Here is a 25,751-nt window from a genome sequence, read left to right on the forward strand (position 1 = left end):
ATTTGTCTTGTCTATATCCTACTGGGCAGCGTTTCTCGAAACCGTCATAACTACAAGTTCACCGACATCCCATTGAAACGCGTGTTAAACTTAATACACGCGTGTCAATGGGATGTCGGTGAACTTGTAGTATGACGGTTTCGAGAAACGCTGCCCTGATTACGTAATAGATTACAACGGGTAGATTCGCCTGTGTATTGATTTCATGATTCCAAAGGGCGTTTCATTTGTGTGTATTACTGTGGAGTAATTTTACGTGTAAATGTCGATCGCTATATTCTCTTCGATTTATTCATTATGTAAGATCGTTTATTGATATCAATCAGTATATATAGGGTCAATCAACGATTTCTTAGGTTGGGTCAGTCAAAAGGTGAAAGAGCTGGTTTGGGTAAGTAAATACAATAACCCCGTACCTTCTTTTAACCAACGTAGCTAGGTATGGGTGTGCATGTGTGATTAGCTTATTGTATCATGGAGTATAGGCCTCTTTGTGTGCCATTTGTTTATGTAATTGTATACCGGTAGTAAGGTTAATACTGCCGCTTGATTACATACTATTCAGACCAGTTTTGCCATATCAACACTGCTTCGACTTGCTCTTAATTTTTGAAAGTGGAGTATATACTTTAACTGATGCTCAGATGTGCATGTATAACAACAAAAAAGACATAGACCTATATCATTTTCATTGTGTTTGTTTAAATATCTATTTCTCCATTGCTCGATCCCTAAATATAATGTTTAAATCTTGTTCATAATTGTGATCGTTCTTTGATTTTAATCAATAAAAAAGCTTGAGAAAAAAAAAATTGCTTCGGATTATTTGTGAGATATCAGTTTAATATCATGTATATTGCACGCACATGGCATAATTTATCGAGCAACTTTACCTGTAGAGAATGCTCCAACACAGAATTAATTCGGCCAAATTTCCGTCGGTTTATCTGACGAGCGCTTCACCAATGAAAAACTAAATAAAAAAGACTTCAGTTTCCTACATAACCGTGTTTATAGCCTCAATCTTAACCCTAAACCTAACACTTTGGCATGGTTATCAATGTAAACCCTATTAGTAAAGTATTCAAAAGCAAAATACTTCGCCTAATTTTTATTTCTCGAATAGTTCAAAGAATACAAAACACCATTATGATCATTAGAGATCGAGTACTGTTAATGCCACTAGATTATATGCATAAATATTCAAAGTTGAATGATGAGCGCCGTATTAGTAAAAAAAACAACAACAACAACTACCATGATCATACGAGTAGTAGTAGGCCTATACGCTAGGATTCGATTACATATCACAGTAGTCTATATTAGCAGCATTGAGAAAAGTGCGATCATATTGTGTAGGTTTGATATTCAAACAACGCTACGTGAAAAGTGACTGATAAATAAATACTTGTTAAGAAGTCTACAATATATTGTTAATAATGCAGGGTGTAGTGGTCGGCACAATGACTACCATTTGTATTCACCGTCGCGAGTCAGTTCAGTTCAGAATCTCGGATAGTAAGTCCATGCTTAGCCTCTTGTCGATGCCCTCGCGCTGTTGGAGTCTCTAAATTCTGACGAGCGAAGCGAGTCAGAGAGACCGAGGCGCCTCGGTTTCTCTGACCGAGGCCGAGGCGCCTCGGTTTCTCTGACTCGCTTCGCTCGTCAGGATTTAGAGACTCCAACAGCGCGAGGGCATCGACAAGAGGCTAGTCCATGCTCGGACCAGGGTCTGTACTTGTTTAGTCTAGTTCTGGACCCTATATGATTTTTGTTATTCGCCGACTATAAACGTTAAGCCGAGTGATGGCCGATCCTTATTGAACGCCATATCCCCACTAATCGCGCGAGAATTTTAGCGCGATTAGTGGGGATATGGCGGTCAATAAGGATCGGCCATCACTCGTTAAATAGATCTAGTCGGCGAATAACAAAAATCATATAGGGTCCAGAACTAGACTAGTACTTGTTTTGTACAGGGTTCTTTTTATTATATGAAGTGCCAATGGTGGTCCCAGTGCCTGCTACTTGAGAACAATATTGTTGTACATCAGCCCAAATTTGAAAATGATGTTTACATTCACTCTTTTCCAGAATTATTTTGGGGAACGACTGCTTGCGACTGTAGGCCAAGATGACGTATGATGTATGTATTGTAGGAGCTGGAATGGTGGGGTCAGCTGCAGCCAAATGGCTCTGTAAACTGCAACGAGAAACCAAAGTCTGTCTGATTGGGTCTCAAGAACCAACCAAAAAGGTGAATTGAATTATCATTCAATATCATTGATTACTGATTAGATCTACAGTGCATTTTATGTTTTTTATTTTTACGCCGTTATAACGGATTATTTCATGATTTGGTTAATTTGTCAATAATTATCAATTACTTATACTTCTTTGCATTTTTTTTCACTTCGTATTCCTTGTACATTATCATAGGTATTCCCCCACCCTTTTCTTTTTACATGTACATCTGCTGTAACCATGCACGCATATTTGCTTTAACCAGTATGTAAAAATTGACTTCATCGAGTTGATGTTGTTCTTAAATGATTGAATACAAGTTTTCACTGAAAGACCTTTTACAAAATTAAAAAAAAATTGGCGTAGACCTCTATGAAATGAAAATTTAATTTGTTGTTGTTATAACGACCACGATCTAGGAATGGGAAGACGGGAGGCGGGAAGTTTTCGCATCACATTACGATGAGGGCCGTGTGACAAGAGAGCTGGATGCAGATTATACATGGGGGTTGCTAGGGCAACGGTCTATCGAACGATACAGAGAAATCGAGCAAGAAAGTGGTAGGTTTCGGAGATAGTTTATGGGATGTACGTTTGAATGTTTTTTTTTGCTTTTCTTCTAACTTTGTAGAGCTTTTTTTTAATAGCCGTGTTATTATTTAATGTGATACAAAATACATCACTTCAACCTCGTTTTATAAAAAGACATGGCATAATAATAGTTCAAGTCCGAGCTGTTCTGTCCCATACGTTGCCGACTAAGATTTCAATATACTTGTATCTGATAAGTGTCAAGCTGATAGCCCTACGAGATTCAAACAAACATGAATGGAAATTACATTTTTATTACAAGTTTACAATTCCATAATATAATTCCATAACAGCTGGTAACGTTTGGGACATACCTTGGACTTGTCAAATAATATTTAGAATATAACGATTTATCAGTAATCATTGTACATTATGGAGTTAGGAATATTGGTGTAGACGTAGTATGACTGGACTTAAAGCTCAATGGTATGTGTGTCGTGAATAACAACGAAAATACCTCGCTATCCTCTATATTCAAATAGGAATCAAATTTTACAAGGAGGTGGGCTGTGCATTCATTGACACCAAGGGAAATCAACGGATGCAGAACTACAAGGAAACTGCTGGAAAATTAGGTGTCCGTCACGAAATCTTCAACTGTCAATCTTTCCAAGCCAAATTCCCTTACCTTCGCGTGAACCACGACAGCGAATGTGTATGGACGGCCGAGAGGGCCGGACACATCAGTCCTCGAAAGCTCGTCGCCGCCCAGCAGAAAATTGCGTCATCACTCGGTTGTCACGTGATCCATGAAGTGGTGACAAGCATCACGGATGTGACGTCACAAGATGGAGAAACGGTCGTCAGAGTATTGTCTGAGAATGGGAGGGAGATTTTTGCCAAGCGTGTTCTCCTTTGCACGGGAGCGTTTACTAATTTCCATAGCATTCTGCCAGGGGATAGGAAGATTGATTTCAACATGTGTAGGACTTTTGTGGTGAAGGTCGAGTTATCGGAACAAGATGCTATCAAGATGTTAGATATGCCCTCCATCCTTCTGGATAACAAGGACTGTTACGTGCTACCGCCAATCAAATACCCTGACGGTAAGATTAACCATATATACAGTGTGAGTCAAAAACGTTTACACCTAGAAAATTAATTGCTAATTATTTAAAAAATCATCTATAAACAGTAAATGATTATACATCTTATGAAAGAGTGTTTTATCCCAAATCATTTGGTATCATTTTTGTGTGGTATGAGTTCACACTTGGATGAACAGGAGACACTGTTTGCGAGAGTGCAAAAATTGACTTCTAAATTATTATAAATTTGACCCAGTCTTGGTAAAGTTTAAGCACTGTACACCGAGAGGTGTATTAGGACTACACAAATATGTGGCATAAAAATAGGGCCTCATGTTTAAACTGGTACTTGTCATTTTATAATATGAAGGCATTTGAAGAGCAATACTCTTAAGGGAACATTTTTTTTCCTCTGAAGTTCTACCACACTTGCATAATAACAATGATAACGCTCACAACTTATTGTTCACCTCTCCCCAGAACTCGACCTTCTCTTTAACTGTGTACTGTTTTCTCTGAATTCTCAGGGAAGTACTACCTGAAGCTGGGGCTGTGGTTCAGTCTGGATAATCAGTTCAGTGATCTACACGGAGCGGCGGAGTGGTTCAGAAGTCATGGGAGGAACTTTGGTACCTCAGACACCATCGCTGTGCTGCGAGAGCTGATTCCAGGTAATGAGGAGCTCGAAGAGAGAGAGAGAGAGAGAGAGGGGGGGGGGCGGTGGGGTGACGGGAATCAGTTCGGTTGTCTAGAGGAGAGAGGGGGAAGAAGGTGGAATAGAGAGAGAGAGAGAGAGAGGGGGTAGGGGAGGGGTGGGGCGGTTATGGGGCGCCGTTGGATTAATCATTTCCCTTTTCAACCTCAAATTAAAGAGCGATTAATTAAGACCATGTTTGAAATGTATAACCAAGTCTTACTTGGACTATTAAACCCCCCCCCCCCCCCAAGAAAAGAAAAAAATAAAGAAACATAATTATGTAGACTGCTTCGTATTGGATCATGTTTATCATCTTCAGCATGAAAATGGATCTTGTCTTGTAACTATCCCTCTTTTTTGTTTCATTGTGTTGCTGTGAAAATAGGAATCCGGCCAATTTCTCTGACAACGGACTGCTGCATCGCTTCGGTCACCCCTACCGGCCAGCTCTACTGTGACATGTTGGCCTCTCGTCTCGGCGTCCTGATAGGTATGAACGGCCTCGGGGCAAAATGCAGCAACGAAATCGGACGTATGGGCGCAAGCATGATTTCAAAAGGGTCGTGGAACTACGACTTGAATCCAGACATGTTCAAGGTTCAATATAGGAAGAATTCTCCAAAGAGCTTACTCACTGGAAAGCTCTAGAACATGAAAATGTTCGTCATATTTAATATGATTCAACTGTCCACTGACCTTGTAGATATTCTCCATTGATCTCAGAGATATTAATTCTTTCATTAACCCTACGCATTTGAAGTGCATTAATAGTGCCTTCCTATTTACCACGTTCTAGAATATACAATTCTGCGTCATTCGGTGTGTTATTAGATACAATCAGGACTTAGTCTTAAAGTGGAAATTCAAAGAAAATCACATATATGTCAACTAATGTATCACTAGAAACTGGTAAGCTAACAGATGGCCATCGTACAAGTGTTAGGTCAACTACATATCGGGTGATTTACCACCTCCATATAGGATATAAGAGAGCTTCGCCAGAAAAATAACGATGTTTTAATGACGTCACATAATGTACGAATACTGCCCAAGCAGACGAAATCCCATAAAGAATTAACATAAATGCAAAGCTATTATTTCTCAAATTATAATGAGTTTAGTGTATATAAATGTGATGGCATTTCAAACCATTCAAAAGGGGATATGAAACCGATTATGATAACTAAAAACTTTTGTTTGTAAATACACAGGATAGGAGTTAATTAACAATCAAAGAAACCAGACTTTCAAATTGAAAACCCCGGAATGATATTAAGGACGGCATTTGTTCCCTCTTGAAACGCCGAACATACCGCAGTGTGTGCAGCTGAATATACAATGGCGTCTTATTTTTGTATCGCTGCATTTGTCATCAAAATTAAACCATGCGCGGGGTTTAGCGTGAGGCAATAGCTTATACATTTAGCCTGACGGTAGTGAAGTAATAGAAAGAACTCAAGAGAAAATGAAAAAACAGGCACTGAAAATGTGTAAGATGTCATGGAACATCGTCTGCTTGTGCAAATCATGCCAGTCCTGTGATCTCACACATCTCAGCAGCGTTCGGAGAGCTCTTCAGGTGCTATGCCGGGGCTGTATTTAAGCGTTTTGTAATTTATAATAATCATTACTTCGAATGTTCCAAGCATTGAATTTTGATAGCCTTGTCGAATCAAAGTTTCAACTTTGCAATAATGAAAATAAAGTTAGTTTTTAAAAATCAATGCATATCTACTTTAAACACTGCTAACACGAGATTTTGACCAATTAGTGTCTCGTGCATCATAAGCCTTTTTTCATTTATTTCATTAAAAAAATGAAAAGGCAAAATGAATAATCTCTTGACAAACCATAAACTAATGGAAGGAGGGGGCATTGTTATGGGGAAGGGGCACGGGGTGAGTAATTATCCAATTACGTGACCAATAGTTATGACATTACATAATCAAGTCATATGTAATCGAAAATAGAAATTGTGCTGTAATGTTTCATTCTAACAAATATAATTATATCCGAGATTGTTTTACATTGCGTCATGTTACGATAACTGCATTTATTTTATGTAATTTCGATTGATGTTCAGTCGAGAGAGAGAGGAAAAAAGAAAAAGATGTTATATCACAAATAAAAAATAAACGTTGAACTAAATATTCCTTTGTTTATCTGTTCGTCGTTTGATTGTCTGTACGTGTGTTTTTTTTTGTGTTAAATGAATAAATTTGGAAACGAAAAACAAAAATCGTGATTTTTAGCCTCTCATATAGACGTACTATAATCATTTCACTTAAACGTGTATATTCTTAGTTTACGTGAAACATTTATTTTGTATGACAGATAAGACGTATATATGTATTTATTTCAGAATAACACATTACCTGATATGAGCAATACATATATTTTGAAATCAATTCACATGCAGAATTGCTAATTTATCCAAGTACATTTTGAGAAATGTATATACATTATTTCAGAACATTTTTCGAGAAAATGTAAAAGGCACTAATGAATAGTTATGGGTACATTTTGAGATATAATTGTAGAAAAAGATGGCCGGGACTGAATTTGATTTTAAACGGTAAATTAGAGACCGATAAATTGTTATTTGTAGATACAGCGTCCAAAAAATCCACATCCTAATCAGGAACCCGTTTCACAAAGCATTTTTCAATGACTAATTACAAAAATCAGTGACAAATCTTCTGATAACCAATCAGAAGCAAGGATTTCACTAGTTTATAACACAAACTATCATTTATTTGTCACTGTTGACAAGTTTTGTGAAATGGGGCCCAGGACTTTCCTTCCGGACTAAAAAGCCCCTGCCACTAAACCATTACTCCTTAAACCATTACTAAACCATTAAACAATTACTAAACCATTAAACCATTACTCATTATCGCTTAGGTAACCTGCCCCAAGTGTCCAGACAACTACCACTTCAAATGATTACCTTCCGAAAATCACATATATCATATATATAATATAACATGTATTAAAAATCAAGGCAAATATTATTTCAGCTTTTATGATGTTTTCATTGCTTAGACATTGCTAAAAGATATTTCAGTTATAAAATACAATAACATCTTATGGCTTGCCTATATGCGAAGAAATTCAACCTCAGTTCAGATGCTATGTACAAGGTATGTGTATACATGTTTGTATTATAATTTTAGTCCGGTTTGATTTCAATTTTCAGATTATATAACTGTCTTTAAACCATTTGTACTGGAAAATGTTAACTGAAAGTCAGAATTGTTCATGAAAATATACTTAAAAGAAGCAGGAACATGCAGGTTAACCTGTAAGAAGAACGACACAATTCAAAGCAGGGGCGTACGCAGGATTTTTTCAAGGGGGGGGGGGGGTTTTGCTCCCGAAAATTTGAAAATCGCGCCGGCCGAAAAGTCGCTCAGTGGGGGGGGGGGGGGGGGAGTCCAAAAAAAATCGCAACGACTCAGCCAGCCGAAAAGTCGCTCAGTGGGGGGGGGGGGGGGGGGGGGGGGGGGGGGGGGGGCAAGCGGACACTGGGGGGGGGGGGGGCAAGCGGACACTTTTTTTTTTTTGGTCTCGAAATTTCAAAATTTGACATTTTTCTTCGTTGGGGGGGGGGGGGGGGTAAGGTCACCTTTTTTAGGTTTATAACCGTGGGTATAATCTTTTTTTATTTTTATTTTTTTATTTTTATAATAATTAAAAAATTAAAAAAAAAAAAAAAAAAAAAACCCAAAGGGGGGGGGGGGGGGGGTTTGGTTTTTTTTAGGGGGGTTTACACACATAAAAATACCAAAGGGGGGGGGGGGGGTTTGAACCCCAAACCCCCCCCCCCCCCAAAACCCCGCCCCTGATTCAAAGTACAAAGTACATTTTTTGCTATGAAATAAAAGTTAGTTTTATCCCAGTGTGTTGACATTTATACAAATGCTTGTGTAACTATTTCCTAAAGTACGACTGTGCAAATTGTACTTTATACAGGGCAATAAACTTCGTTTTCAACTCAAAGTCAGAGAAATGTGATTATGAAAATATATCTCAAAGAAGCACAAACATACATGTTTATGTGTAAGAAAAACTACACAATTCAAAGTACAAAGTACATCTTTAACTATGAAATAAAAATTAGATCTTTGCTTGTGTTGACATCATTGATGAACATTACCATAATTATGCTTGTGTAATTATTAGCTACAACAGGATTGTGCAAATACCATCAATAAACTTGTGGTGTTAAATGGAGGACTACTGTGTATGATCGAGTCTCTTTGTGTTAAACCATCAATACCACCTGTGGTGTCAAATGACTAACTTAATTGTGACAAATTATACTTTATACACGGCAATAATCGGCTTTGACAACAGCTAAAAGGGGGGAAAAAAAGATATATAATTATTTTCACGAGCCCACATTTATTTAGGCCTAACATATCATTGAGCATCTTTAACTATGAAATAAAAATTAGATCTTTGCTTGTGTTGACATCATTGATGAACATTACCATAATTATGCTTGTGTAATTATTAGCTACAACAGGATTGTGCAAATACCATCAATAAACTTGTGGTGTTAAACGGAGGACATACTGTGTATGATCGAGTCTCTTTGTGTTAAACCATCAATACCACCTGGAGTGTCAAATGACTAACTTAATTGTGACAAATTATACTTTATACACGGCAATAATCGGCTTTGACAACAGCTAAAAGGGAAACAGAAAAAAAAAGATATATAATTATTTTCACGAGCCCACATTAGGCCTAACATTCATCATTGAGCAAAAAAAAACTTCCAAATAAGATAAATTTACACATGATTTCAAAGCACAGGAAGCGGCTCTTCTCTCTGTATTCAATTTAGTAGTTATAAATAATTGTAATAATGCTACATATTTTTCAGCACTCCTTCTGACAAACATTAATGTCACCCAATGCGCTGTGAAATAAGTTGTACAAACATAACTTATTAAACTATAGGTTATACATGTAAGTCCATACCTTTGGGAATTAGATTGAATACATTCGTCATAATTATACAAAATTAGTAGCTCCGAGTAATAAACAGAAGCCGATTTTGATTTCTATGCAATTAATGCTCATGGCGCTACAGGGTAGCCCGAGGGTAGCTTATTCAAAAGAAATAGTGTGACTCTGTTCAAGAGCTCTACTACCATAATGGCACTGGCATAGTGAGAGATGTGAGACAACGGGCCATGATGAATACCTCAGTCACGCCGACAAGATCGATACCCCAACGACAAGACCGACACCTCACCGACAAGACCGACACCTCAACGACAAATTATAACCTCTATGGCCCAAAATAAGTCGGCTTGGTAGTTGTTCTGGATGGAGTTGGTTTAGCGGTGTGACTGAGATGTAAGGTAGACGCGAGCGCAATGGATATAATATACCTTTTGGTATAAGGAGATCCTCGATGTAATCCGAGGCAGAATAGCGCCTCTGCGATTAGGTCGTTGCGCTCCCGTGGTCTTGTACCTTAGCTTGAAGTGTTCTGCAGGAAGATCATAATCCCACGACCCCCTGGCGATCATCTTTGCCCCCATTCTACCAATCTCATCGCTGGATTTGGCCCCTTTACCAGACAAACCCATCACAACTCCAAGGCGTGTTGTGACCATGTCACAGTATAGCATCTTAGTAGGTGGGTGTGAGGTTGCACAACGAGCTGTTCGTACAGAAATGGGGTCCAGATCTATCAACAAATCATACATACGTTTATGACATAGAAGCAAAATTGTGCCAAAACAAAGATAAACTTGACAAGGTGTTTTACTTCCCCTTAACTAAATCAAAGAGGTTCGGTATAAATAACCAACATATTGATACAAGGTGCACAATCACAGATAATCCTTAAAATAAAATATATACCTGTACCTAAAATACAGGTTTTTTTTTAATTGGGGGGGGGGGGGGGAGTGGTACAATTGAAGTTCAAGTTCAGTGATTTACCTGGAAGAAAGAACTTCAACATGTCCAAAGTGGCGTCTTTCTTGTCTTGATGCTGTGCTTCTGATCGGAACCACTCCACCATGTCTTGAAGATCACTGGCAACATTGGGGACCTTATATCCACCGATCTTGAGGTAATACTTTCCTAAAGCAGTAAAGTGAGTTTTGGATTGCGTTCTGGTAAAGATGGAATGTTATTTCAGTGGAAATTCGTTATTATGTCTCTTTGGAATATAATGAAAATATTCCCTGAAATGGACTATTCTTGAAAAGCCCTCGTATTCACAATATGACAAGAAATAGCTGGAATATTTGGAATAATCTCTATGCTAGTTCTTTGTGTAGTCCCATATATACCAAGGCTCCATACTGACCTATTTGAAAGGGGTACTATATCCAGATCGAACTTCTTAGAGTCTCTATAGGGCTAAATTAAAGCCCTATGGGAACATTTTGAAATTTGGGAGTCCAGATTGAGATTTTGGGTGACCATTATTGTATTCCGGGCCCTGTTAGTGTCAAACCCTGCATAATTATACCCATTTTTGTGCAAAGTGTATTTTCAAAATAAATTGAGTTATACTTCTTTTAATTTTGATCAGCCTATATAAAACTGAGCACACATCAACCAAAAATGCTTGGATTCATTTGCCTCACCGTCCGGGTACTTGATAGGAGGTAGAATGTAACTCATTTTGCCTGGAATGTTGGTTATCATGCTGGGCATGTCTGCATGTGTCTTGGCATATTCCTCACTGACTTCTGGTTTCACGACAAAGGTCTTCATCGGTTTGAAGTCGATCTGCTTGCCTTCGGGTAACAGGTCGTAGCAATTCGAGAAGGCACCCATGCAGAGGAGTACACGATTGGAAGTTACCTCACGACCACTCTGGCAAAGAACCTTCAAGAAATCATCATCGCCACCACCAGCATCCTCATGGACTTTCACCACAACGTCATTGATCACCTGACAACCGTGCGATGAGGCTATTTTCTGCTGAGCTGCAACGAGATTCCGGGGACTGACGTATCCGGCATTCTTGGAGTTGAACAGAAATTCCCAATTTGACTCTATATGAAGATATGGAAACTGATCTTGAAGGCCAACTGAGTCTAAAGCTTTGTATGTTGTGACACCCATCTTTTCTGCGTTCTGTTTCGTAACTTCTAAGCTCTCCTTGCCCTGAATATCAACAAAAGCGCATCCAACTTCTTGGTAAAAGTTGATGCCTGAAGAAGAAAAAAAAAACGGATGCACACTAAACAAATTAATAAAAATAGTATAATCAAATTACAAAAGATATGCTCCACTGATTATAGGCAGTCCAGCAATTGTCAGAAGATTATAAACTAAAAGAAGGATAATAATTGTTTTGCTTTCGCTTTAAGTGTTCATGATTTAGAAAAAGGTAAATAAAAAGTCAATTTACATTCCGGTCCAAACATTGAGATTTAACCAACATCGGGACGCTACCACGGTTACAGTGCAATTTGGTAAGTAACTAGGCTTCTTCTTATGTCTACTTCAACTGGAAAACCTTGTGGAAGTGTCGTAGTATAGTGGTTCATTCACTTGACTCTGAATAGAAGGTTTGAGGGTTTGAATCCCAGCCAGGCATTAGTGGCCTTTGGCAAGACATTAATCCACATTTCCCACTCTCCACCTAGTAGGTGTAAATGGGTACCTGGCAATTGCTGGGGTTATAATTGCAGGGCCCTCGGGAAGAAGAGCATTGATTCTGATGAGGCTTCCCTGGGTTAACACATTATTATATTATTGTTATACTATAACCGCGATCAGTAAGTGTGTTTAAATTAGGTTCTGATTATTAAAACAAACATAGCACCGTTGCATGAAACTTACCATTGATGGTAACTTTGTCATCATTATTAACTACCTTGGCAACATCACTCAACAGCCAATCGAATCAAGGTTTCCATGGAGGTTACCACCACTGGTAAGTTGTATGCAACAAGGCCCTGTATTCAGTAATTGTAGTTAGGCTTCTGACATTAATGTTTATCGGTTTACCGGGCATATATATATATACTATATAAACTATATACTTACCACTTTCTTTCTCGATATTTCTGTATTGTTTTATTGACCTCTGTGCTAGAATAGCCCAAATAAGAGACTCATCCATTTCCCTACTCAGGCGCCCTTCATCATAATGGGCTGAAAATATCTCCCTCTTCTGCCATTCCTGTTAAAAATTATGAATTTCATCTTGATTAATGGTATTTTTCTATAGTTGAGGTTATAATCTGTTTAATGTTAAAACTTGTCACGTTACCCCCATTCACTTGTTTCGGAGCTCTCACATTGGAAATAAATCTTGATGAAAATTACACCAAAACTCAAACATCACTTGGTAAATTACCAATATCTAAAATTATAATTATGGCATCTTCTCATTTATTATCGCAGCAACTTTTTAAAACAAGATGCAGATTGAGTATGATGTATGTTTATTGTTCAACGTCATTTTAATAACCACCCCTATGATAACCACCCTCTAGGACAACTAACCCCGAGGACAACTACCCCCAGACGACTACCCCTAGGACAACCACCCTCTAGCAACTACCCCGGACAACTACCCCAGACAACTACCCCTAGGACAACTACCATCTAGGACAACTACCTCCCGATGGATAATTATACCCTAAGTGGTATCTGTCCGGGGGTAGCTAGGTGGTAGTTCCCATAGGTGATATATTTGAAGGAGGTATATGTACTTGAGGGCGGTTGCCCTAGGGGTTGGCCCTAGTTGTCTGCGGATACTTGTCCTGGAGGATAGTTATCCTAGGGGTAGTTGTCTGGGGGTAGTTGTCCGGGGGTAGTTGTCCTAGAGGGTGGTTGTCCTATGGGGTAGTTGTCCGGGGTAGTTGCCCGGGGGTAGTTGTCCTAAAGATGGTTCTCCTAGGGTGGCTATTATCCGGGGTGGTTGTCCAGGGAGTAGGTGTCCGGATACGAATGAATACATCCGAAAAGGAAAATATATTAGATGATAATATGCCGGGAAAATATGACCTGAATCAAAGGTGCGTGTATTGTCATTAAAATAAAGAACATTTATGGCCCGAGTTTTCAGTCTGAACTTCAATCCTTTAATGTACAAATATAACAATTGTTATGAGTAAAAATGACATATTTATTCCTTACGAATAATGTATGCACTCTTTTTATTTATTTTGCAAAGTTGATCTTGTTGATTTGGAATAACTTTCATTTATGTTTTGTGTATCTTTATTTTTTAGTCTTTTTGTTACTTTGTTTGTTTCGTTCTGTTTTGAAGGTAAAGACCAGTTATGGTCATGCGATTGCATTGTGAAAGAAACGTTGTGGAATCGATCAGAAAAGGTTGATCATCTAGCATCTAGCATCTGCAAGGTTCTGGAATCATCAAAATGATAAGAAATTTGGCCCATTCTTCGCAAAGTTACAAGCACTATACACAGAAAAATGTATATGGGACTACCCTATATCTCTCACAGTCCATGAGAGAAACAAATTTACCAAATATATGAATTAGTAGGCGGTTTCCCGGCAAATTTTTTATCATCATGTATTAGTCAAAACATATTCTTTCACATGATTGGTAATGAGAGCTTCCATTTCATTTTTTGAAATTGGGGCGTTTCCAATACTGGTCTTTACCTTTAAGGCTCAGTGCTAAATAGGAGTTTTCATGGTGTATACCTCTTCTGTTGGTTCCTGAGGCCCAATCAGACAGACTTTGGTTTCTCGTTGTAGTTTACAGAGCCACTTGGCTGCAGCTGACCCCACCATTCCAGCTCCTACAATGCAGACATCATACATGGTTCCTGCCATGACCAGTACGTACTAGACTCGAGATTTTGTTGTTGATATCATTTCTTTATGCAAGAAAAGTAGAATATATACGGAGTAAACAGAGTATAGATAAATTAAATATGGTTGAGAAAAAAGAATAACCAATTTGACAAAGTAGTGACCTAAACATGATAGTGAGAAAATTACAAAACTCCATTGATTGCTTATAAAGGCAGAAAATTACAACATTCCATTAATTGCTTATACAGGCAGATGACGGGCTCGCATATGATTTTAATTACATAATTATACATCGAATGCATGCAACAAGTTTGTAATCTGATAGATATAATGTTACATGATGGGATGTACATGAACATATATTATATCGTTGAAATGATATATAGTATAAACACAATGCACATGCGTTAACTTAAATTCTGACACACTTTTTGTCAAGTTGTAAGGGAAATGAGGCATTATGGCATTTGGCGCACTATAATTAAAGGCCTAATGACTTTGTATATTCATAAACGATGATCAAGCGTATCAGATTTTTCTTTCACTAAAATGCTCCCATCTCTCTCTCTCTCTCTCTCTCTCTCTCTCTCTCTTTCCCTCTCCCCCTCTCACTTTGTTTGGTTGTAAGGATGATCGAATTATGTCTACATGTTTGTAGTACACCGACAGTCTCGATCTAAGAGATTCTTCCTCAAGAGGCATACACAGTTGACAATTAAATTATCCACACCCTTTTTACCAAGTTTTTATATGTGAACAAAAATTGTCCCGATTTATGTTTTTGGAGAATGTGACATATCAAAGCTTTCATCTGACAATATTTAACAAACCCATCCAGGCGCGTACGCAGGATTTTTTCAAGGGGGGGGGGGGGGGGGGGGGGGGGGGGGGGGGGGGGGGGGGGGGGGGGGGCTAAGAGGACACTTTTTTTTGTTTTGGTCTTGAAAATTGAAAAATTGACATTTGGCTCCGTTGGGGGGGGGGGGGGGGTAAGATCACCTTTTTAGGTCAGTCATGGGAATATTTTTTTTTTTTTTTTAATTAAAAAAAAGGAAAAAAAAGAGAAAAATCCAAGGGGGGGGGGGGGGGTTAGGGGGGGTTATGGGGGGGGGGGGGGGTTACACACAAAAAAAATACCAAAGTACCAAAATACCCCCCCCCCCCCCCCCCCCCCCCTGCGTACGCGCCTGAACCCATCCATCTTTCATTCTTGAGCTATCGGTTAAAAAAAAAAGCGTCAAATCTACCAGGTTTGTAAATAATTCAGTTGTTAACATCTTTTACCTTCATCATTTCCTATACAAAAATTACACCGTAATAATATTGTAAACTAGAATTAGCAGTCATTGCTATAACAGGCCTAATTATGTATGTATGTCTACCGTAGTGCCTCAATTGAGAAATTGCAATAAGTATAAATTGTGTTACAGTTTGACAATACATAAATTTGTATTAAATAGAATACAAATAATTACTATGCGACAGTATACGAAGGTGCACTGTACTTTACGACAGGAATACATGATGATTAATGCATGTGATAGATAGATAGATATATTAAATATTGTATGGGTCCAAAGGTAACTTACAATTCACGCGTTGGCTGGTATTAGACCGAAATGATGAGTCGAACGTTCGGTATGTAATGCATTTTAGCCAGTTGCATGAATATACATAAAATGTACATGACATACAACATGTCATATACATGAATCATAATATAGCCTACTAATTATAACATGTAAAGTATAAACAAGTTTCAACAAAAATAATATAACATACCGTGAACAGATTACAATATTATCGTAGTGACTGGTGCAGCTAGGAGAGACCGCAGATAAATGCGCCTCGGAATAGAATTTCTAGATAATATAGACGGCGCTATAGAAATGCCCATTATTATAGGTATTATTAGATAGTTCGAGTGCAATTCATACTGAGGAAGCAATAGGCATATTCCCAGGCAATGTTGCATGGAGTTTGACCCCAGTGTTAGAAGTTCACGTTCACGCTGTTCTTCAACAAATCTGAGCTCCGATCTCTTTCAGCTGTCGGTTTCAGATGGAAATTGCTTTTTCCGTTTTTGATATGAAATTGGATGTACATCGGGGGGGGGGGGGGGTGTACGTGTGTGTGTGTGTGTGTGTGCGTGTGTGTGTGGTGTGAGAGAGAGAGAGAGAGAAAGAGAGAGAGAGAGAGAGAGAGAGAGAGGCATAGAGAGACAGAAAGAGAGACAGACAGACAACTAGGCATGTAAAGATAATGAGAAGGAGAAACGGTGACGGGAGAAGTTATACAGAGACACAGTTTTGGACAGAGAAGAGGGAAACAGAAGACTTGAGAAATATTAAAGAGAGAGAGAGAGAGAGAGAGAGAGAGAGAGAGAGAGAGTGAAAGAGAGAGAGAGAGATAGAGAGAGTGAAAGAGAAAGAGAGAGAGAGAGAGAGAAAGAGAGGGATGAGTCAGAGACAAGAGAGATAAAAAGAAGGAACAGAGATCTAGAGAAGCAACGAAGGCTCAAATTTATCTAAATTAGAAATGAAGTTAATATGGTCAAACTTAATGATTCATATGAAATGTCACATTGCTTAGTTGAAGTTGACTTGAGCGTATCTTTACTTTGGTCAAGACTCCTAATCACCCTAGCTTAGCCTATTATCATAGACACCGCAGAATCTCACCCCCCCCCCCCCCCCCCCCCGATAATATATCTCTTTCTCTGTATAACCATGCCAACCGTCTCTCGGTCTGATTCTCTCTCCCTCTCTCTCTCTGTGTCTCTGTCTGTCTCTCTCTCTCTCTCTCTCTCTCTCTCTCTCAATAATTGTTTCATTGTTTCACAATTCTGTCACCTACAACTAGGAATAGAGATATATAGGGACATGAAGTCGACAATTCTCAAAATGATGCAGACTGCATTTCTTTCTCTTTATAATGAATAAAGGGAATGAAAAGGGTCTGCATCATTCATGGTAAAATTATATCACAAAAGGCATTCAAATTTGTAGGCCTATTCACTGTTTTAAAAATACAAATGTACTATAGAATATCTGAAATGTCCAAGAAAATGCTGCAATCAACAGCTCCAAAAGAGTTCATTCATTCTTTTTTTTAGGGTTGAAGTAAAACACCGCGAATTTGAATTAAATATATTCAAATGCAAAGATATTCTCTGATTATATTATCTATGTTTTATTCACTCCATGACAGAGGTTAATGTGTAAGTATAATCTTATTTGCACACAGCTTATTTTTTTAATACAAAAATATATATTTATTTAAAATGATGTGCCGTAATTAGACTCTTGAACACCACAGACACTGGTGACTTATATAAAAAGCAACACTATCCTTTCATTTGATGCAGCACAGCAAGAAAATTTCATATTCATTGATGAATGAATTTCAAAAAGATCTTTAAAAACAAACATAAACAACAACAAAACAAGAAACATTCTTAAGGCTCCTTCACATAATTATAACATGGTAAAATGTTGCAGATTTTTAAAGATTTCTTTAAAAATATATATTATGCGCTTCCCATTCTCTGTATGTTAAACCACACAGATTAGAGTAGATAGGACCTTTGTTACGTATACACCTCCATTTTACTACCCCCATTCAGTCGCACATTAAAAATAACAAACACACACACAAATGAAAAACATGATACTCTTTCCTGTATCATGTGCGAATGAGCCATTGGTAGCTACTTTTCATGAAAGAGGACCTTGTAGGATATAATTATGAAAAATAAGAAATTTTTGTAATACAGGGCATAAACAACATATTTATAAGGCAAGCCATTTTGTTTGTCTTACCAAGCAATTTTTAGCATCAACTAATATATGCAATTCGCATTCTGACTACTGAAATACAATTATTTGTAACAGGTGAATTGAATAATTTGCATCAAGGCACTTCACAAAGACGCATGCATTAAATTTGGTTACAAAAGCCTATTAAGAGAGTATCTGTCATTGGACTACAGTATGTCTGACAACAAGCACATTGTTAGAAGGGATTATCATCCCATCATGATCATAAAGGTAGACAGGTTTTTTTTAAGTCGCCTTTGTTTTCACAAGGTAGGTACTTTGTAGGCCTATACATGCACATAGGGTTATTGCTTGTACAACCTTTTCATTTATTTGAACAATTTTAATTTCTGTCCACAAATTTGACTCATTATCCACTTTTACTCTTTGGAATCCTCATCTACTTTTAACTGTCAAAGCTCCATATATACTTTGGGCAATTCCATAACAGGTACACACATCTATATACAAAATAATATATATAAAGTATAATCTAGCCTATATTGCATTAAATGCATTTTCTTGGACACAATAGAGATTCAGATTTAAAGCGCAATCATCGATACAACATATATGGTGAAAGCTATACAACATTCCATATTTGATTATAAAATTATGATATTATAGGTTAGATTATATATAGAGATGTTATGATTCATAACATCTCTATATATAATCTAACCTACTAGTACTGGTTGCCAGATTGAATCACTAATTCAGTTGAAGTAAGAGATGGTTCCATTTTGAAAATTAATTGCTGCTATTATGATATTTAATCACCCAACACCTTGATTAACCTATCAAAATGTGAAGGTGAAGTCTTACAAAATTTGCTGATATGACAGGGATTGATATTGAGAAGAAAATAAACAGAAGTAAACTCAGGTATATTTACAATTCTTATACTGGTTCTCTCTGCTGCTGCTCACAAGATTCTGTGCATTGGTAGTGCCCTCTCGATCAAATATTCAATAACTTATCGACTCTCAAATAGTGCTCCCCAAACAGCATTTCTAGTTACGATTCTTATACTGGTGCTCTCTGCTGCTGCTTACAAGATTCGGTCCACTGACTGGTATTGCCCTCTTGACCAAATATTCAATAATTTATTGACCCTCAAGTCAAATTACAACAAAACAGCGTAGTTGTATATCATATTTGATTATTTTATGCTCTGTATTTCAGATGTTCATCATACTCCAGATGTTCATTATATTCCATTCCATATGTTCATTATATTTCATATGTTCCATTATATTTCATTTGTTCATTACATTCCATATGTTCATTACATTCCATATGTTCATTATAGTCCATATGTTCATTATATTTCAGATTTACCTTAAGCTCGCTCCCTAATCATAGCTTGGCATTCTCCATTTTCTTGTACTGTAATCTAAAGAGTTCTGCAGGGAGGTCGTAATCCCACGCCCCCCTGGCGATCATCTTTGCCCCCATTCTACCAATCTCATCGCTGGATTTGGCCCCCTGACCCGACATGCCCATCAGAGCTCCAAGGCGTGGTGTTATCATATCACAATACAGGAGTTTGGTCGGTGTGTGAGAGCTTACACAGCATGAAGTGGTCACGGAGATGGGATTCAAATCTATCATATAAATAAAGATAAGTAACAGATAAAAAGATTTTTTTTAAATAAATGGTAATTTGACTTAACATACCCACATGACTTGTGATCAGGGCTTTATTTTATCAATGTTATCAAACAGATATGAGTTTAGTGTAAGGGCTATGATCAGTTTTAGATCGGGTTAAGAGTTGGGGTTAGGCATACTTCAGGGTCAAGGGTTAAAGTCAAGACTTTTTAATGCTACAAAATTGACTACAGAGCAACTGTGGCCAGAGCATATACCAACATTCAAGTTGATACAGCTTGGTTTTGTTTCTTTTGCAGACAATTAAGGTACAAATCAAAGAAAAAACAACAACACGGGTCTGAGTCCCAAACACTATACCAGCTCCAAATAATTCTACAATGTTAATTCCCCCAAAACTCAAATATCACATTGAACAGGGGTGGATGATACATGAATACTAGTTTGATTTCAACACTCATATTTGCAATGATCTTCACTGTATTTGCAGGTAGTAATTACCTAAACTTGCAAACAATTACAACAACAAAAAAAAAACATGGAGGTGGATCCCCTACCCCTCCTCCCTCCCATCCCAAGCTAGATCAGTTCTGGGGGGGGGGGGGTGTTTCACAAAGATCTGAAGTTGAACTTATCTCCAAGTTAGACTTAAAAATTATGGAAAGCCGATAGCATCTATGAAAATATTTTGTCAAAGTTACTTCAAAAGGCATAAAATGTTGATTCAAATCATTCATATTTTCTAATATCAAGGTTATTTCATGTTCTTGATGTGGAATTTATAAAAAGTCTAAAATACTTGAATGTTCGCTTTTGAATATATTTTATTTTAAGGCTACAAATGGCTCTCCATAATAATTTAAGTCCAACATAGAGTTCAGTTCAACTTGGGATCTTTGTGCAACACCCCCCTAATGTGCCTGGCCAGCTGTACCTTGAACAATGAATTTTAAGAGTTCTACAGCTTCATCGGTGTCATCTTCATAACGCCCCTGAGATCGGAACCATTCTGCTATCTCTTGGTGAGTACGTAGTAAGGTGATGCTGGTGTTATAGTCTCCGATCTTGATATAATACTTTCCTGCAATAAAAATATGGAAAGAAAAAAAAAGAATAAGACAAAGGAAATCGGAAGAAAGCTGACTTGAAGCAGGGTTCACACTGTACTTGCAATTCAATTCAATTCAATTTAAGTGAACATTTATTTTCTTCCATTCAATTTGACAACATATTTGACATCTGTTCAAACAATTACATTTATATGTAGGAACATAACTATAATCAAAGAACTTGTATTACAAGGAAGAAGGTGCGAAACCCGATAAGCAGAGCTTGTACTGGGTATGCCCGAATACACAAATACATAATATACATTATAAATAGAAGAAAGGAAGAAAGGGATAGGCAAGGAGGAGAGGAGGATAATGAGCTTGGAGAAAGAGAAAAGAAAAGGACTGCAACATAAAAAAAGACTCTACACTTATTCATCTTTGCACTACTTGTACACTTTTACAAAACTCAGTTTTCGATAAATGATGCATACTCTTTATTATAACTCCCTGAATATGATAAGATCAATTTGAATCTAACTATATTTCTTTTCTTATCAACTCTAAATTAAGTTATCTGGTTAGACATTTCAGTAGGAATTTCTTTTTAAAGTAAGCTTAGATCCTGAAATACATCACTCCTGAATACCAAATTCTGAACAAAGACAGACATGCATGAAGATGCTATCATCTAATTTCACTGATTACAAGGTTGATATTAGACATTGATTTATGATTCATTAATGAAAACATTGATTCTATAGTAAGATGTGAAGCATAAGATGTAAATTTGAAGACCTATATAAAGGCACCTGTACACAATGCAGTAAAACCTGGGAGTTTTGTTGTTTAAATGGCACCTAAAATCAATGCTGTTCACATTTCTGTACCTTATAACACACAGAGTGAACTTATGTAGGATCGTTCTTAAATTGCTGCTGACTCCTGCATCAAAAATGAAAGAGGAGGGGGAGGAGAAGAGGTGTATGTGTGTATGGGGTGAGGGGTGGGGTTAATAATTCCTTACCATCAGGGTATTTGATTGGAGGCAGAATGTAGTATTGTTTTCCCGGTACTCTGGACATCATCACGGGCATGTCCGCCATTTTCAGAGCATCGTCTTGACTTAACTCTGCTTTCATTACAGAGACCTCTATGGGGTAGAACTCGATCTGTTTGCCCCTGGGTAGCAGGTCGTAGCTGTTGGAGAAGGCACCTGTGCAGAGCAGTACACGTTTGGCAGCAACTTTACGCCCACTTTGACAGACAATGTTGATGAAACTGTCCCTTGATTTCTCCTTCTCTTGTACTTTCACCACAACATCATTGATGATATCACACCCATGAGATGCAGCTATTTTCTGTTGAGCAGCGACGAGATTCCGGGCACTGACATGTCCCGCATTTTTGAAGTTGAACAGCATTTGCCAGCTTTCCTCTGCATGCAGATAGGGAAACTGGGCTTTGAGACCAGCAGCATTTAAGGATTTGTATGCAACATTTCCAATCGTTTCTGCATTCTGTACTGTTTGATGTAGTGACTCTCCATTCTTCAAATCGGCATATAAACAGCCAACTTCCTGGTAGAAGTTTATGCCTGTAAAACAAATAAAAAATAAAATGAGAATTCATCATGAGAATGATTTATTACTAAGCAAAATTAAGTCCACTCTGATATTAAGTATGTTTTAATACATGCAGCAAAATGAGAGGAACAGGGCAGTGATAGTTAATGAGCAAAATCCCATAAAAACTAAGAAAGTTATGCATTTTTAAAGTTTTCATTGGTAAAGCACAAATTGGCAACACTGTCAGAAATGTAGAAGCATAAATGTAGATTCATTTTAAGTTTCTATCAACCCATATTAAACATGTAAAACAGGCAAGGAAATATGAAGAAAATTCAGAATGGGGTATGCACATATTACACAGCATATCCATGAATCACAACAATTTCATTCTAATAACAGGAGAATGACAACCACACATGCCTTGAGCTGAGAGTTTTGCTAACATGGGTCTGACATGTTTGAAATTAAAAACAATCTATGAAAAAAACCTGCATTCACCTCCCAGCGTGGTCACTGACAGGTGGTTTTCTCATCAAATCAGTTCTCAAGTAACATATAAGAAAAGAGGGTCATGGGGGACCAACAGGGACCGCTTAGGCATTGTTTGCTCTATAGAGGGCGCAAGTAGCTACAAGTAGTACAGTCCCGCTTTAAGAACTCACCACTTTCTTTCTCAATCTGTCTGTATCGCTGTATTGATCTCCGAGCAAGGAGACTCCATATCAGACTCTCATTCAATTCCCTTGTCAATCGACCCTCATCGTAGTGGGATGAAAATATCTCCCGCTTCCCTGATTGCCACTCCTGTAGGAAAAGAATGGTAAATTTCATTTCACTATCAAACAAATTATCATCATTATTCAAAATTATCTTCACGGTTCACCATAGATGCATATGAATTCAAAATCTTAAATCTGATATCTCACGTTAAAGTACACAATTATCACCTTTGCATCCCAATATTCAAGTACACTGTAAAATGTTAGCCATGATTGCTTGGTCTACTGGAGTCAATGGGACTTTCAGTTAATACTGCCCGACGCAACGTTAAACTATTCATTTTGTTGTAGGCTAATGTTCACTTCCAAAATTGGTATAAGAAATAAAGTCAGATATTTTATTAAAAAATCTAACAAATGACTCGAGAAGAATGTCATTAGCAATTACCTGAGAGTGGTGTCATTTTATTCCTTCTTTCTTTTTCTTTTTCTTTTTCTTTCTCTCTCTCTCTCTCTCTCTTTCTCTTCCTTTCAAAGTCTCATTGGTCTCTTTCAATTCTGAAGTTATCATCATCTGTTCTTTTCATATTTTGTCTTTGGTTCACTGAAAATAATGTGTACCTCTTCTGTTGGTTCCTGAGGCCCAATCAGACAGACTTTGGTTTCCGGTTGCAGTTTACAGAGCCATTTGGCTGCAGCTGACCCCACCATTCCAGCTCCTATAATGCAGACATCATATATGGTTTCTTCCATCCTCATACAAAGCCGTAGGTCGAGGTGTATCTCCAAGTAATTCTATTTCTGAAATGTATAAAGAAAGAGAGAGATACATGTAAATAGAGAGAGGGGGGGGGGGGGTGTGTGTGTGTGTGGGGGTGTCAGAGGGAGAGAGAAGAGAAGAGAGAGAGAGATCAAGAAAGAGATCAAGAAAGAAAGAGATAGCAAGAGAGTGAGAGAGAGCAAGAGAGAAAGAGAGAGAGAGAGAGAGAGAGAAGGAATCAATATAAGGAGGAAGAGTGGGAAATTTATGGAGAAAAAAGGGGTTGGGTTAGGTTAGGATGAGAGAGAGAGAGAGAAAGAGAGAGAGAGAGAGAAAGAGAGAGAGAGAGAGAAAGAGAGAGAGATTGAAAATACTACAGAATGATTCACACCAATGAAACATATGATCTTTCATGTACATATACAAAGCTTACGTATTCTTGGCTTTAAGTTTTCCCCACCACCCCCACCGCCCCCCCCCCAAAAAAAAAAAAAATCAATCAATCAATCAATTTAAAAAAAAAATCCATGTTTCTCAGCTCTAGCTCCTGCAGTGTAAAAACCCTATTATTTTCAAACTGTTAATTTAGCATGAATTGATACATAGAGTGTACCCTCTCTTCTTTAATGTACCTACACAATAGCCATGGTTCAATTCCAATTTGCGCCTTTAGGAAGATGAATATTATGATCAAGATTATTATTATCTGGACTATGGTAGGCCTACTGGTCGATTGTAGTTGTACATGCACAGTCTTGTGTCTAAAGTCTATGGAGGTAGAGGAAGGCCCTTGAGCATTGTCAATGAATTGCTCTCAGGCCTAAAAAAAAATGCTTTTGTATTGCCCTTTAGCTGCCAAAACATGGGTCGGTCGGTCGGAAACCTTTTTTTTTCCCCCTTTTTTTTGTACTACCTCTTTGGGCTGATATCAGTTTTGAATACTTTAAACATGTTTTTCTCTAAAAACAGTAAAAAAAAAATTAAAAAAATTAAAAGCTGACCCTAGATTTCAAGATTTTGGGGTCGGTCGCAAAGGGCAATACAACATTTTTTTTTTAAGGCCTTATTTGTGTGGGGTGAGTGAGTACTATATAGTGTGGTAGTTTGGTGGACTATTTTCATATGAATATAAACATAGATCTAGTCTAGATCTAGATCTAGTCTATATATCTAGTTCTAGACTATATCACACTTAATTCATAAATAGGCATAAATCAGATAAATCAGTCCACGCAAGTCTAAAAGTCCCTAGATGTTGAAACTAAACAGAGATATTGCCAAGATTGGATCTAAAAACAGAGTCCAAGTAAAATAGTCTAGGCCTATAGGCCTAGGCCTATATCGACATTCGAATTTTTAATACAAGCAGGCTTTCAGTTTTCGCACTCCCACCGACATTCACACTCAAGTCACACAAGTAAGTCACAGTTCATCAAAATATACCTGGGAACTTTGGCTCTACAATCTTAATTTGATCTACAATGGATACACTAACTGATGCAGGAATAAATTCAAAATTACCAGACTGTCCGAAAGGATGAAGTCAGACTCAGATAGAGCTCTCTAAAATTAACTCAAAGACAAAGTAGTACTCTACCATGTCTACGTTACGATGAACCAGGCCAGGGAGGTAGAGGTCAGTGGGTGGAACAGACTTCGCGTACGCCCACCCCGACCCGCTCCGATCCCGATCCCGCGGGGAGCTAGCCTATAATCTAGGCGGAGTGCCGAGCTTTTTTCTTTGCTGCTAGACTAACCCTAAGCAGAACGTCTGATACGGCGAGACTACGAACGGTGAGCCGCGAAGACCAGTGGTTATAGGCGGTGCGCGGCTCACGGTTCGTAGTCTCGCCGTATCAGACGTTCTGCTTAAG

General features: G+C 37.9%; 3 protein-coding genes across 3 annotated transcripts; 1 reads left to right on the top strand and 2 right to left on the bottom strand.

The window, feature by feature from the left end:
• Nucleotides 1–210: 210 nt before the first annotated feature.
• Nucleotides 211–5,817, top strand: LOC592462 (peroxisomal sarcosine oxidase). The gene is made up of 6 exons (XM_030976952.1): nt 211–391; nt 2,095–2,257; nt 2,664–2,805; nt 3,318–3,881; nt 4,391–4,534; nt 4,946–5,817. Exons 2-6 carry the CDS (start codon nt 2,135–2,137, stop codon nt 5,206–5,208), a joined length of 1,236 nt encoding a protein of 411 aa, XP_030832812.1. The 5' UTR covers nt 211–391; nt 2,095–2,134; the 3' UTR covers nt 5,209–5,817.
• Nucleotides 5,818–8,635: 2,818 nt separating this feature from the next.
• Nucleotides 8,636–14,679, bottom strand: LOC100891645 (monomeric sarcosine oxidase). Its single transcript, XM_030977414.1, has 5 exons — nt 14,233–14,679; nt 12,598–12,733; nt 11,184–11,756; nt 10,528–10,671; nt 8,636–10,270 (listed from the first exon to the last, which is right to left on the bottom strand). Exons 1-5 carry the CDS (start codon nt 14,362–14,364, stop codon nt 9,915–9,917), a joined length of 1,341 nt encoding a protein of 446 aa, XP_030833274.1. The 5' UTR covers nt 14,365–14,679; the 3' UTR covers nt 8,636–9,914.
• A 4,642-nt stretch (nt 14,680–19,321) lies between these two features.
• Nucleotides 19,322–25,551, bottom strand: LOC577652 (monomeric sarcosine oxidase). Its single transcript, XM_777868.4, has 6 exons — nt 25,399–25,551; nt 23,739–23,918; nt 23,061–23,202; nt 21,855–22,424; nt 20,713–20,859; nt 19,322–19,771 (listed from the first exon to the last, which is right to left on the bottom strand). Exons 2-6 carry the CDS (start codon nt 23,874–23,876, stop codon nt 19,524–19,526), a joined length of 1,245 nt encoding a protein of 414 aa, XP_782961.3. The 5' UTR covers nt 23,877–23,918; nt 25,399–25,551; the 3' UTR covers nt 19,322–19,523.
• Between the last annotated feature and the right edge of the window lie 200 nt (nt 25,552–25,751).

This window comes from Strongylocentrotus purpuratus, unplaced genomic scaffold (genome assembly GCF_000002235.5).
Source record: "Strongylocentrotus purpuratus isolate Spur 01 unplaced genomic scaffold, Spur_5.0 spur5_scaffold_9, whole genome shotgun sequence".
Lineage (NCBI taxonomy): Eukaryota > Metazoa > Echinodermata > Echinoidea > Camarodonta > Strongylocentrotidae > Strongylocentrotus > Strongylocentrotus purpuratus.